The sequence below is a fragment of the Nothobranchius furzeri genome, chromosome 14 (assembly GCF_043380555.1).
Source record: "Nothobranchius furzeri strain GRZ-AD chromosome 14, NfurGRZ-RIMD1, whole genome shotgun sequence".
Classification (NCBI taxonomy): Eukaryota; Metazoa; Chordata; class Actinopteri; order Cyprinodontiformes; family Nothobranchiidae; genus Nothobranchius; species Nothobranchius furzeri.
Genome location: NC_091754.1, coordinates 35,362,642 through 35,376,144, shown reverse-complemented (window position 1 = coordinate 35,376,144; position 13,503 = coordinate 35,362,642). Strand labels below are relative to the sequence as shown.

Here is a 13,503-nt window from a genome sequence, read left to right as displayed (position 1 = left end):
GACCATGAACTCTGGCTTTTGATGGAGCAGTTCACTGCCGAGTGTGAAGCAGCTGGGATGAAAATCAGCTCCTCTAAATCCGAGACCATGGAGTTGAATCAGAAACGGATAGAATTCCTTCTCCGGGGCCATGGATGAGGACCTGCCCCAAGTGGAGGAGTTTAAGTATCTTGGAGTAATGTTTACAAGTGAGGGAACGATGGTTCGAGAGACTGACAGGCAGATTGGTGCTGCATCTGCAGTGATGTGGGCATTCCCGACCAAGTATTGAGTGCATAACTGAACATAATTATTTGAAGGTTGAATTTTTTGTATTAAAAACACTTTTCTTTTATTGGTCGGATGAAACGTGCTATTTTTTTGAGATAGGAATTTTGGGTTTTCATGAGCTGTATGCCAAAATCATCAATATTAGAAACAATAAAAGGCTTGAACTACTTCAGTTGTGTGTAATGAATCTAATATGAAAGTCTAATGTTTATCAGTACATTACAGAAAATAATGAACTTTATCACAACATGCTAATTTTTTTAGAAGTACCTGTACATGTTATCCATCCTCTGGATGCATTTTAGGCGCTAACGTGCATTAGTGGTGTTATCCCCATGTGAATTCTGCATTTTACATCAATATTTACAATAATGTGTCAGAAAAAAGACTTCACAAAAACAAAAATACGCTATTGTCCAAAAGGAACAAAAAGGTGAATGAACACATTCTCAAAATGAAACTGGTTTGACTGGGTGTGGTCGATCTGAAAAACCATTCCAGTCAGTCACATTTCATCTAAGATAAAACCTGTTCAAACCAGTTAGGCGTTTGTGCATATCAATACTTTAACTTGCATCTTAGCTAGCTTTTATATGAAACACATCATCTTACGTTATATACACATGTATAAAAATATAAAGAATACACTCATGATCTATTCAAAAGATGTTTATTTACAAAGCTGAGTATGTTCATGTTTACACCAGATTTAACCATGTGATCACTGAGCACACACACACACACACACACACACACACACACACACACACACACACACACACACACACACACACTTTTAGTCTGAATCACTGCTGCTGCTGGATGAGTCGGTGGACATGGCCTCCACATCATCCTCGTTCTCCTTGTTGTGACCGGGGGGCTCCAAGCCGAAGTCATTACCATGGTGAGGAGGCAGCATCCCAACAGAGACGTCTGAAGATTGCCATGGGTAGTGAGGTGTCAGGACATCTGGGAGACAAAACAGAAGGATGTACTGAATCTGATGAGGACGTAATTAGGGCCCGACCGATATGCTTTTTTTGGGACCGATACGATATAAAACTTTTAACAAAGGCCGATAGCCGATATAATGGCCGATTTATCTCCCCCACAAAAAAAAGAAATAAAAATGTTCTTAAGCTTAAACCCTTCATTCTCTGTCTTTTTGATGCAAACTTATTTCTCTATTACACACCAAAGAACTGTCTCCATAACTCACTAGGGGTTCCAAGTAATGCAAATAAGATTTATTTAGCAGATCTCAAAAACAACAGAACACACAAACTCAGTCACAGCATAAATCTAACATTCAAGTTTTTCTTGTAAACTGTGGTTTCCACTAATACATTTTAACTTAAAGGAACATTCCATCACTCAGTAAAGTTGTGTCTTGTTAAGATTCCCCAGAGTTAGACAAGTCAGAAAAAGCATTTTATAACAGCCCAATATGATCTGTTCCGTGTGTCTGCGTGTTTAGCATAAAACAATGTAAGTGAATTCACACACATTGTAGTGTTTTTATGTAGGTGAATGCAAGCCTTCCCTTCCATTGCTTTATGCTAAAACAACTGGTTACAACATGTTTTTTCTGACTTGGTTAACTCTGGGGAATCTAACAACACACAAGTTTAGGGACAGAAGATCCCTATAAGAATATTAAAATAATAAAAATGCAGCAATAAATAAAACGTAATACTTGTGCTTCGTAACAAAGTAACACTCTGTGGAAGTTAACTTGGTGAAGTATTCACAAAACTTATTCATAAAGCTGGCGCCATCTGCTGGGTAGGTAGCGCAATATCAGCCATATCAGCCGACTTTTTAGCCGATAGCCGATACTGTTAATGACCCCAATATCGGCCGATAATATCAGCAGGTCGATATATCGGTCGGGCCCAAGACTAATGGTGAGACGGTTGTCCCGTGGTTTCATATATTTGAAATGCATCTTTCCAGGTCTTGTTTATGCATCGATGTGGTGAAACTTTACACAGCTAACACAGATCCACCTCTGGATATTAGGAAAATAATACTTTATAGGTTATATGGATCTGCCCTATTGATGTTTGATCAAAGGAAAAGTGCTTCAGCTGCTGGTTGGAATTTATTAAGAATCTAAAGGAAGTTTCCCCAAAATTCAGTGAAACGTGTATTTAAAGAGCATTTTATTCATCTTTCCCTGATAAACACAAACCATTGCAACTGTGAGTTCTTGTTTTTCCCCCCATTTTTGCTGCATTACAGTGTTAAAATCCATCCTTCTACACTCATCTCCTCCCGTCTGGATTAGGCTAACTCAGCTCAGATCCTACATGACTCTTATGGGTTTTTCTTGTTCTTTTTTGATTGCTTTCTGTAACGGTCACTTTCATTTAGACAAAAACATGTTATAAGTGTGTTTGTTTCTGACCACAACCAAAGTGTGGGAACTGAAGAAGCTTCTGGGATGAGAGGCTAAATGTCTCCAACATAACCAGAAAAGTCCAGCTGTTTATAACTGAAACCATCAGGATGATCATGTCCAGGATGACTGAGTCGACACCTCCGTGCTGCAGCAGCATTCAGTCAGAACAAAAAGTGAAGCTTGAATGTAGCTGCTGTCAGTAACAATCTAACAGATTTAAACATTAAAACTCACACCAGATTAAATAGTTCAAAAAGGAAATAAAAAATGTCACAACTGTGTGTTGTGACATTTTTTATTTTTATATTATTATCCCTGTGGGCTACAGTGGGCATAACCCGGTGTGGTCCACCAGAGAGAAAGCTCTGCAGGCGACAGACAGCTGGTGTGTTCAGCTCTGAAAAGTGCCGATCAGAATTTGCAGATCACGTTTGTTTTTCACGGAGGTCAGCTGCGAATTCCTCTTCCGGTCAGGATCTAGGAATTGAAATAAAAAACTGAGCGTTTTTGGTTCTTTTTAAAACACAGGAAAGGTTTCTGTGTTTTAAAAAGAACCAAAATGTTATTAGAAACTAGACACAGTAACAACACACCAAAGAAACTTTGAGCGTTTCCGGGAAAAACTCACTCCTGGTCCCGGTTCCCATCGATGCTCGATGCCCAACTCTACAGTTAAGTCACTCCAATGTTTTAGTTGTTATAAAAGACAGTTTATACAGCTTATCTTGGCTTCTATTTCATCTATTTTTCAGCTGATTGTTTTAGTGTTTGTACATTTTCCATCTTTTGTTATTTAGTCTCAATGTTATTTTTCTCTTTTTATGCTAAATTTTGAAATGTTTTTGATGCTTCATCTCATTAAAAGTGCTGGATTTGTTCCGTGTAAGCATCTTTGGTCTTCTGCCATGCTACTTTTATACATGCTATATAAATAAAGATGGTATGGAACAAGACACATTCTGAAGTGTCAGTATAAAACAAAACCAGTCTTCATAAAGACCTGAACTTACGCGGCACTCAAGTGTTTTAATTCTGCTCTTTTTAACTTACCTGGTAACCGTCCTGCAGCCAGAGCATCACCTGGCAGGTGTCCGTTCACACCGTTGGATGGCAGGTTTGCCATGTGACCCAGCATCCCGCTGCGCATTTCCAGGTCGGTGGGATAAGGTCTGCGTGGATCTCCTGTCACCAACGTTTGGATGGTGTGTTAATGAAGTCAAACCTGCCCTCTACTGACAGCCAGTGGGAACTGCAGGGGCCTCCAGCTCCTACCTGGCACCCAGTTGAGTGGAGCACACACGGCGTTGCTGGCACTGATTCGGTGAGCGTATTTGATGATTTCCTCTGATGAAATGCTTCCTGCAATTAAAAACTCAAAATCAAGACAAATGAAAGAAAAACAAGAACAAGACAGACTTCATTAGTGTGTGTGTGTGTGTGTTCCATGTGTGTGTGTACGTGTGTGTGCGCGCGTGTGTGTTACGTGTGTGTGTACGTGTGTGTTTCGTGTGTGTGTGTGTGTGTGCGTGCGTGTGTGTGTTCCATGTGTGTGTGCGTGTGTGTGCCTGCGTGTTACGTGTGTGTGTGCCTGCGTGCACGTTTGTGTGTTCCGTGTGTGTGTGTGTGTGTGTGTGTGTGTGTGTGTGTGTGTGTGTGTGCGTGCGTTCCATGTGTGTGTGTGTGTGTGTGCGTGCGTTCCATGTGTGTGTGTGTGCGTGCGTGTGTGTGTTCCATGTGTGTGTGCGTGTGTGTGCATGCGTGTTACGTGTGTGTGTGTGTGCCTGCGTGCACGTTTGTGTGTTCCGTGTGTGTGTGTGTGTGTGTGTGTTCCATGTGTGTGTGCGTGTGTGTGCATGCGTGTTACGTGTGTGTGTGCCTGCGTGCACGTTTGTGTGTTCCGTGTGTGTGTGTGTGTGTGCATGCGTTCCATGTGTGTGTGTGTGTGTGTGTGTGTGCGTGCGTTCCATGTGTGTGTGTGTGTGTGTGTGTGTGTGTGTGTGTGCGTGCATGTGTGTGTTCCATGTGTGTGTGCGTGTGTGTGCATGCGTGTTACGTGTGTGTGTGTGTGTGCCTGCGTGCACGTTTGTGTGTTCCGTGTGTGTGTGTGTGTGTGTGTGTGCGTGCGTTCCATGTGTGTGTGTGTGTGTGTGTGCGTTCCATGTGTGTGTGTGTGCGTGCGTGTGTGTGTTCCGTGTGTGTGTGCATGCGTGTTACGTGTGTGTGTGCCTGCGTGCACGTTTGTGTGTTCCGTGTGTGTGTGTGCGTGCGTGCGTGTTCTGTGTGTGTGTTCCATGTGAGTGTGTTCCGTGTGTGTGTGTGTGTGTGTGTGTTCCTCACCTTTCCGGGCTTTTTCTATAGACTTAAGTTTCTCTTTTGCCTGGTAAACAGCGGTGGCCTTAAATAAAAGAACAAGGGAACCAAAAATCATTTGAGGAAAGAAAACACTCAGATTTAAAGAATGATGTGTTTGTGAGTTTCTACTAATTATTCATGTTGACCAAAACCAGCAGCGTTGGTGGAGACTTCACACAAACCCACTCTGAAGCAGCAGCTGCTCCACCCTTCTCCATGACAGCTTCATGCTTTTGTTTGGTTTGTAAATTCCCATCAGCTATTGTAAAAGTTCAGTCTTTAAGCAGTTTACAAACAAGCAGCAGCACACAGCTGCAGGAATGGAATGCAGCTCATACAGATGGTGCTAAATCATATCACCGCATTGCAATTCCTACAACAAACCTACTAGTATGTGTTCGGCCTCCTTCAGCTGCTTCTGGAGCTGCTGGATGTCGCTGTCTCTTTTCTCCACCTCCTTCTCCAGCAGCTGCATCTCCTGGTGAACCTTCCCCTGCTGCTGGGCCACCTCCATCAGCTCCTGGAACTCCGTGTCCCTCTGCACCAGCAGATCAATGATCTAGATGGGAAAAACAGATTGCAAATGTTACATCCAAATTCATATTCAAAGGATAACCAGTTAACAGCCATGGCATGTCTAATCAGCAGACTTTGCTGCATCATTATAGACACCAGTGTACCTCAGATCTTCCAGGAAAAGTGATTCCAACAATAACAATAATAGGTAGTAGTTGAAATGTAAACACTCAAAAATGAAAAGGCAGCAGAAAAAAAATGCCAAAAATACAACAACGTCAAATAAAACCAATACAGAAATCAAACATCATCTCATTATGAGGAATATAACATCAAATCTGCACGGAGAAGTAAAAAGTGTCTCCTGAGGGTACCTGAACATACTGTGAAAGGCAGAAGATGGGATTTGCCAGATTCTGGGGGCGTGGCAACTAGACGCCGGCTGGTGCTTGTCAGGTGTGATGAGGCCGGAGATGATAAAAGGGTGGCAGATCTACCAAGGTGTGTGTGTGTATGGTCGACCTGTCATTGTGACACCCGGTTCTGGGGGGTGGGATCGTTCGCAGTTGGTTAGGACTGCCGGCGATGAAGACAGCTGAGTAGGTGGGCAGTGTTCCAGTGCTAGGACGGGAGGCTTGACGCCTTCTTTAGGTAGCGAGGGCTGGGAGTATTTGGGTGCCGAGACCACGCCGACATCTGCCACAGCAAACTCTGGCAGCCGGACCCGAGCCATGGACTCACCTGCCGTCCACGCAAGCTGAACCCCGGGGCGTTGGACGGTGTTGGAAGCTCAGACCCCGGGGAGGGGGTCGCATCGACTGGGCCAGCTAAGTACCTGATTGTTTGATTTTACTTATGCTGAACAGCTGGTTTTGTCTTAAAGGGACAAGAGGCAGTAGCCGACGAGTTCCACAGCGGAACTCGCCCGTGGTGTTTTATTATTCAGTTGTGCTAATAACGGGTATTTTTGATCATTTCTGCCTACTGGTGTTGTTTTAGGTTCTGACTGGAGGGTAAGACTTTCTGCCAGCGCACCCACTGAAACTTATATTAAAATACTTTACATAGAAGTAGGGTTGTCATGGTAACCGGTGTAGCAGTGAACTCTGGGGAAAAAAGTTGACAATAATAATAACCGCCTTGTTTTTAAAAAAACTATATTATCTCGGTGATTACAGTGGCTGCGGTGACCCTTACCAGCCACCGTATCATCTGCTGAAGTTGCCGGCGGCACATGCGCGCTTTGTTGTTTACAACCAAAACTTTCTTGAAGCTAAAGCTGAAATAATGGCCAAAGGAGGAGACGGCAGCGCTCAGGACATTTATTATCCCTCAAAGAAGACAAAGGGGGAAGTACGGGCATCTTTTGGATATTTGAAGAATGCCGAGGGAGTTGATAGAAGACGACTATCCTGTTTGCAGCACGTGCAGAAAAAGTGTCTGTGAAAGGCAGCAACGCTTCAAATCTCATGACACATCTGCGTGACCATCACCCACAACTCTACAGTCAACGCAAGGCAAGCTAACGTTAGCGTTTTAGCTAAAATGTGTGATCCGAGGATTTGGGTTGAGGGAGAATGCAACGAGTCGCTATATAAAGCAGCCGCAGCGCCGCTACCTGCATATAAACCGTGTCGACGCGGACACCCCCATGTTGAAATGACGCTATGCATTACGGGGCTCCCAGGGACAGATAAGAGTTGGTCTCTCTCCGAGAATAATTATGAATTTAACAATGATTACTGCTTGATGACATTTTCCCACATCTGCAAAGCTCACTGGAAGGACACAAACTGAGGACAATATTTTCCTGATATAGGGTTTATTACTCAAGTAAGGGTAAAAAATATCTGATTAGAAGGCTACTTGAGTGCTGAGTATCATCTGATCTAATATTTTTTAAATAATGACATCAAACAGACAACAAATAAGAAGTTATGGGCAAATATTGATACTTTAAAGACTAAAGAGGAAAAATGTAAACAAATAAACAACATAATTACACAATAACACATTTTAGACAAAATTTAGACACAAACTGAGGACAATATTTCCTGACATACAGGGTTTATTTAGTTGTCTGAAAATGTAGCACGTTTAAAAAAATACCGCGATAATACCGAAAACCGTGATAATTTTGGTCACAATAACCGTGAGGTTAAATTTTCACACCGTGACAACCCTACATAGGAGTGGTGTATGATGAACTATTTATGATCAGATCAAACAGGACATAAATGCTATGGAACCGGTTTTGTTCCAATTTTCAACATAATATGTTGCCATAGCACCACAGAGATGGAATTAAAGAAAATTAAATATTCCCCGAAATACGGGAAACATTCAGGATTGAGCACGTAAACTGAGCTTAGGCTCTGCCCGTGTTCTAATCAACACAGAAATGTATCTGTAACTGCTGGACTCTGATATTTAAAGAGCAAGTATCGTCTAAATTAACTTTTTTTTTGCTGACTTTTTTTTTTGCTGATGAACTGTATAAATGAGTGTCTAATAGTGTTTTAAATGTGTGTATTCATTATTTTAGCATTTTGGTGCATTTTCTTTAAAACTTAAAAATTCTGCCTAAATACCACAGTATAGCGCCACCTTCAGCTTAAAACATAGAGTTTGAGACATTTTGAATACACTTTAGCCAATGGCTGAAGAGAAAGATACTACGTAAACCAGTAGAGTACTACGTAGCAGCTCTGTGTCAAAGTTATAAAGCATCGAGAGTGTAATCCAACAGCCTTGGATCTGACTCCAGACCTGCTCCTGACCGTTACCTGCGTGTCGTCTCCGGGCTGAGGTAGCTTCTGAGATCTGGACAGAGCCAACATCTCGATCAACTCCCTGAAAATACACAGACAGACAGACAGACACACACACACACATAAAGAGAAGGGTTATATGTTGCCCGTTATAATAAAGGTTGCAAAAGACCCAGAAACACTGAACCATCTTTTACTTTCAGAGTAATCACCAGGAACTCTAGATCGGAACCGATGCCAACAGCTGAATAACGTGATCGATAATAAAATGACATCAGCTTAAAATATTAAATAAATAAACAAGAACGTTCTAATTATTTTTAATTTTACCGTGATAAAACCTCCAAGTCGTCCAACACAGACAAAAGTCTTTCTTTCGTTGATTTCTCCGCCACGGCCGCCATTTTCGGATCGCGCGGTCGGACCGGATGTTACGTCTCGTTCCGTTTCCTGTTGTGAAATTAGAGCCAGAGTTGCGACACTGCGGCCACGTGGTTCAGGGAGCTCTCAATAGTTCCAAACATCCCAGCGCCGTACGTCAGTTTGAACGGTGTACGGTGGGCAAATCACAAAAACTGAATATAGTCACATTGCCCCTGGTGATTTTAGGTAATTATTGAATATGGCCTGTATTTGATATACAGTATTATATAATAATATAATAATATATAATATTATATATATTATATTATATACTGCGATGGACTGGCTCTCTGTCCAGGGTGTCCACCGCCTGATTGCCTATTGCCCCCCCCCCCCCCCCCCCCCCCCCCCGGACAAAGTGGGTTCGGACAATGGTTGGATGGATTATATATTATGTCCTAATTCCTTCACAAAGGAGCCTATTTATATTTTTCCAAGCATTTGTAGGAAGACCGACACCCTTGACTGTTCTACGTTACAGGAATACAACAGTCCTAACACATTTAGACCACATACATTACTGTAATATGTTATAGAAATAAATTTGATGTAGTGTACACACTGCTCTACTAAAAGCATATTTAATAACTTTAAGTCCTACAAGAAGCCCTAAACTCGAGTTGTAATATCCATTTTAAAGTGGTTTATTGAAAGCTAGAATTCTGCTCCAGCTTACCTTGAAGAAATATGTAGCTGTTTATGTTTTGAATGATGATCTATTATGTTCAGTAGAATACATTTTACAGTCATTACTTTATATTTTTATGTGAAGACAGTACATGCATCCATGGATGTAATTTTCACTTGAGAAGTGGGGGGGGGGGGACACGGGGGGGGGGATCTTTACAGTATGCTGTAATGGGAAACAGGTTTCAACACAAACGGCTGTTTTCCGCTTGGTGTTAGAGCTCAACCAGTGTCAATTTAATATAGCGTAATATTGTTTTTGGATGGTAAAAAGTACAGGGGTCAAAACTTGATTTTGGAAAAAGTGGGGGGAACATGTCAGGGACATGTCCCCCCATTCCCCTCCCAAAATCACGTCCATGCATGCATCTATAACCCAGTTTATCTGGCTACTATAGCTACTAATTAAAAAGAAAAGTTCAATAAAACTGTATGGTCAAACACAGTAGATAATAGTGTGTTAATTGTGAAAAAATGAACACCAAATTTGTACAACATGTATAATAGCAGTTTTAATAAAGCATTTTACCAACATTATGTTTAGTCATTACAAATGCGCAAATAAGCTGAATCATTAATTATGAGCAATTTACTCAAGACCTAATGAAACTATTTTGAATAACTTTATTTTGATTATTATTGAAGGGACTTTACAGAGTTTTGAATTTTTATGCTCGCGATTGCCCCCTCAGGCCAAAAGCATAATGTCAGCTTCAATAGTAGGCTCATGCACGAGGCGCGCATGCTGTACGTGTGCACTCCTTAACAAAAATAACAGCTGAGACAGTCCCATTTGTGTGTGTGTGTGTGTGTGTGTGTGTGTGTGTGTGTGTGTGTGTGTGTGTGTGTGTGTGTGTGTGTGTGTGTGTGTGTGTGTGTGTGTGTGTGTGTGTGTGTGTGTGTGTGTGCGTGGCCCCGAGGATAGAGGACAGGAGAACGCGCAGCTAATTAATAAAATAATTTGGTTCTGTACCTTTCTCTTCAGCACAGCCGACAAAGGTTTATGATGGGTCAGTCCTCCTGTATGCTCAGATCATTCCCTTCCCTTGCTTGAAAAATAAAAACACCTCACTGTCTCACAGCTCACTGCTGTCTCACACCTCACTGTCTCACAGCTCACTGCTGTCTCACACCTCACTGCCTCACACCTCACTGTCACACCTACTTTCTCACACCTCGCTGTCTCACACCCCACTTTCTCACAGCTCACTGTGTTGCCTCACAGCTGTCTCACACCTCACTGTCTCACAGCTCACTGTGTTGCCTCACTGCTGTCTCACAACTCACTGTCTCACACCTCACTGCTGTCTCACACCTCACTGTCTCCCACCTCCCTGTGTCACACCTCATTGCTGTCTCACACCTCACTGCTGTCTCACAGCTCTCAACATAAATGTTTCTGGAAATGAGGTTACTGATTCAGTGTCAGAAAATGATGTTTGGGACATATGAAACAAAACAATGATGCAACACTAACATTGTATGCAAGAGTCCTTTGTGTCCCAGCCAAACCAGTAGTACAATGCAGCTCAGTCATAATGCCCTCACTAATGTCTCATAAATCACTTTTTGTCTTAAAAAAGAAGAAATTGTTGTTCATTGGTGCCAGAATACTACAGAAAAAAACATCTACCTCTGTGTAATTCATTCACCAGTGTCCCGGATGTTGGTATCTTATTTTGAAGTGCTAGCGGAAGTTCTTTAGTTGTCTACCTACCGAGCTTGACTCTTCGGTTATCAAAACAACTGAGACCGAAAGAAAGTGTCCACAAGACGTTCGATAACTTCGTTTTCTAGTCAACCCATTCAAGTTTATCTTTCTCATCTGTTTTCGCAGCGTTCCCTTTCTCCTGTGAGTGTTGCGTGTTTGTTTCAGGATGGTTAAAGTGTCTTTTAACGCGGCGTTGGCGCAGAAAGACGTGAAAAAAGATTTTGAAACTCTGATCCCCGCGGAGAACAGGGTGAGTAGAAAATGGCTCCGAGCTTATCCTGGTTTCCTGGTTTGTTGGTTTGTGCTGTTTGACGCAGACCTGAGTGTTTCTCTTCCAGATAATTTGTTTTCAAACCAACTTTAGTCTCTCTCGGTGTCTGCCAGTGAACACAAACGCTTTCGTCTTTAAACTTACAGACTACAGTTCAACGGGCAGTCAGACGTTGTGTTGTTTTCAAGCATGAACTGCTTTTCTCGTGACCACGACATCAAATGTCCAACATTATTCGTTTTAGTCATTTAAATAACGCGATATTTATATTTTTCCTTCTAAGCCCCCCGTAATTTTAGTAGGATTTAAATCAGGCAGCTATCCTTCTCTTTCCTGTATAAAACAAAGACCTCTGGTGCTCTTGTTTGACCTTCGTCGGTTTTCTGTTTTGCAGACTTTAATCTTTATTGGAGTCAACATTTATTGATTCAAATTACAGTCCAGAGTTCAAAGTTGAAAAGACGTGTAATGTCACTTGTAGCATTTAAGATCAGAGGGTTTTAACGTTTTTAAAGCTATTATTAATCCTCTTTAAAATCAGATCCTCCTTGTTTTTGACGATTGCATGACGTGCGTCACCACATTTATCCGTCAACACTTTTGCGCTGTGTCTGCAGACTTATCTTATCTAAAGGGACTTCTCCAGCAGCAGACGTCCTGCCTGTTCGAAAGGGTTGAGTTTGTGATGAAAACGCTTCTCAGCTGTGCACCAGCCTGGCAGAGCAGACACTAGTGACCCTGTAACAGTTCTGGGGAGTTTACACAAGTGATTTTTTTTCAAAGTACTGAATATTTGTAAAAAGTCACTCAAAGTGAGATGTATGTTCATGTGTATTTATGTGGATTTATTTAACATGAACTCAACTTTTGCTCAAAGGCAAATGAAGGTTTGAAAATAGCATAATCCCACCTGTGAGTGTTAGTTGATGTAACAGCTCCCAGTTCTGGGCAGAGCTGATTGGAGTGTAAACTGCTTTGCGTTGATCTTCATTACTTCTCTGGGTAATGCATTGCTCAGCTTTGTCTCCACCCTGTTGTGAAAGAATCAGGTTTTTAGCTTTCTGTGCAAGTTGAGGGAACGTGACTACCGCACAGATAAGATGTGCGTGTTTTGTATGAGAAAGCATCAAGACATTGGTTTAACTCTGTCTTTTGTGGTTATTGTGACTCCACATTTTGATCCAGTTTCACTTTCAGTCTTAGTGATTTTTATTTTCTTAACCAATGTTTGCCAGCTGGGGACTGAATGTGTGCAAATACAGCACATGTTGTTCTTCGCTTCAGATTGTTCAAGCTTGTATTGACTGAAGAAGAGACTGGATTTTCAGTGTTGGGCGTCTTAATTTCAGGCTAATTGAAACTCTTGCTTATTGTGTTAAGCTCTTTCTCACTAGAATGCTCACAATTCATATAAATTGACAAGACATCCTGATTTCCCATAAAAAGAAAACCATTTGTGGGGCTACATGAGCAAGGAGTTTGATGTTGTTTTGTAGAAAGTTTTATTTCAGCTAAAAGACTGAAATTAACTTCTTTAAACCGTTTACCAGAAAAACACACTAATCATAGCTTCTGGGGAATGAGGAAGTTTGTCTGTCTTGCAGGGTGGCAGTGGTTTGTTATGCTTGTTAAAAACACCAAGAAACATACTGAAGTTGTATATGTCTATCATTTTGGGGAGCAGGAAGTCTGATTTTCCCATGAAAATCAGAAAAGCCCACAAACCTTTGACTTTTACAATGACCCTTTTATTAAACCTTTCTGCCAGTGGCACAGCCTCACTTCTGTCAGACTATCCCACAGCAGTTGTAGCTACATAGTAGCAAAGTTTACCTTCACCAGCAACATGGGAATGTGGGAGGGGTGAATTATGGAAAGCGCTTTGGGTGCCTTGAAAAGCACTATCTGCATCTGATCTATTATTTTCATCATTATAATTAATTTGCTAAAGGTGGAATATGTTATGAATCAAAAGGGTCAATTTTTACCATCTAATTGACACAGCATACACGCCAGAGCTGCAAAGTCAAGGTTGCACCAGCTGGAGGATCCAGACGCACTAATAGGGCTGGGTATTGTGTCCAATTTCCTAAATCGA

General features: G+C 41.8%; 2 protein-coding genes across 5 annotated transcripts in view; one reads left to right on the top strand and one right to left on the bottom strand.

Annotated features, from left to right (window-relative positions):
* Positions 1-924: 924 nt before the first annotated feature.
* med4 (mediator complex subunit 4) lies at positions 925-8,784 on the bottom strand. Its single transcript, XM_015965799.1, has 7 exons — positions 8,644-8,784; positions 8,329-8,395; positions 5,415-5,585; positions 5,012-5,069; positions 3,947-4,033; positions 3,725-3,856; positions 925-1,239 (listed from the first exon to the last, which is right to left on the bottom strand). The coding sequence occupies exons 1-7, from the start codon at positions 8,715-8,717 to the stop codon at positions 1,067-1,069; spliced, it is 762 nt and encodes a 253-aa protein (XP_015821285.1). The 5' UTR covers positions 8,718-8,784; the 3' UTR covers positions 925-1,066.
* Positions 8,785-11,143: 2,359 nt separating this feature from the next.
* The window catches only part of itm2bb (integral membrane protein 2Bb), a 39,441-nt gene continuing 37,081 nt past the window's right edge, over positions 11,144-13,503 (top strand). For 2 of the 4 annotated variants that reach the window (XM_054746581.2, XM_015965800.3), the window contains exon 1: positions 11,154-11,384. In XM_054746581.2, coding sequence (XP_054602556.1) covers positions 11,301-11,384 — 84 coding nt within the window. In that variant the 5' untranslated portion in view covers positions 11,154-11,300. Of the gene's footprint in view, positions 11,385-13,503 lie in introns of all 4 variants that reach the window. The other 2 variants (XM_054746583.2, XM_054746582.2) reach the window with 2 other exon arrangements.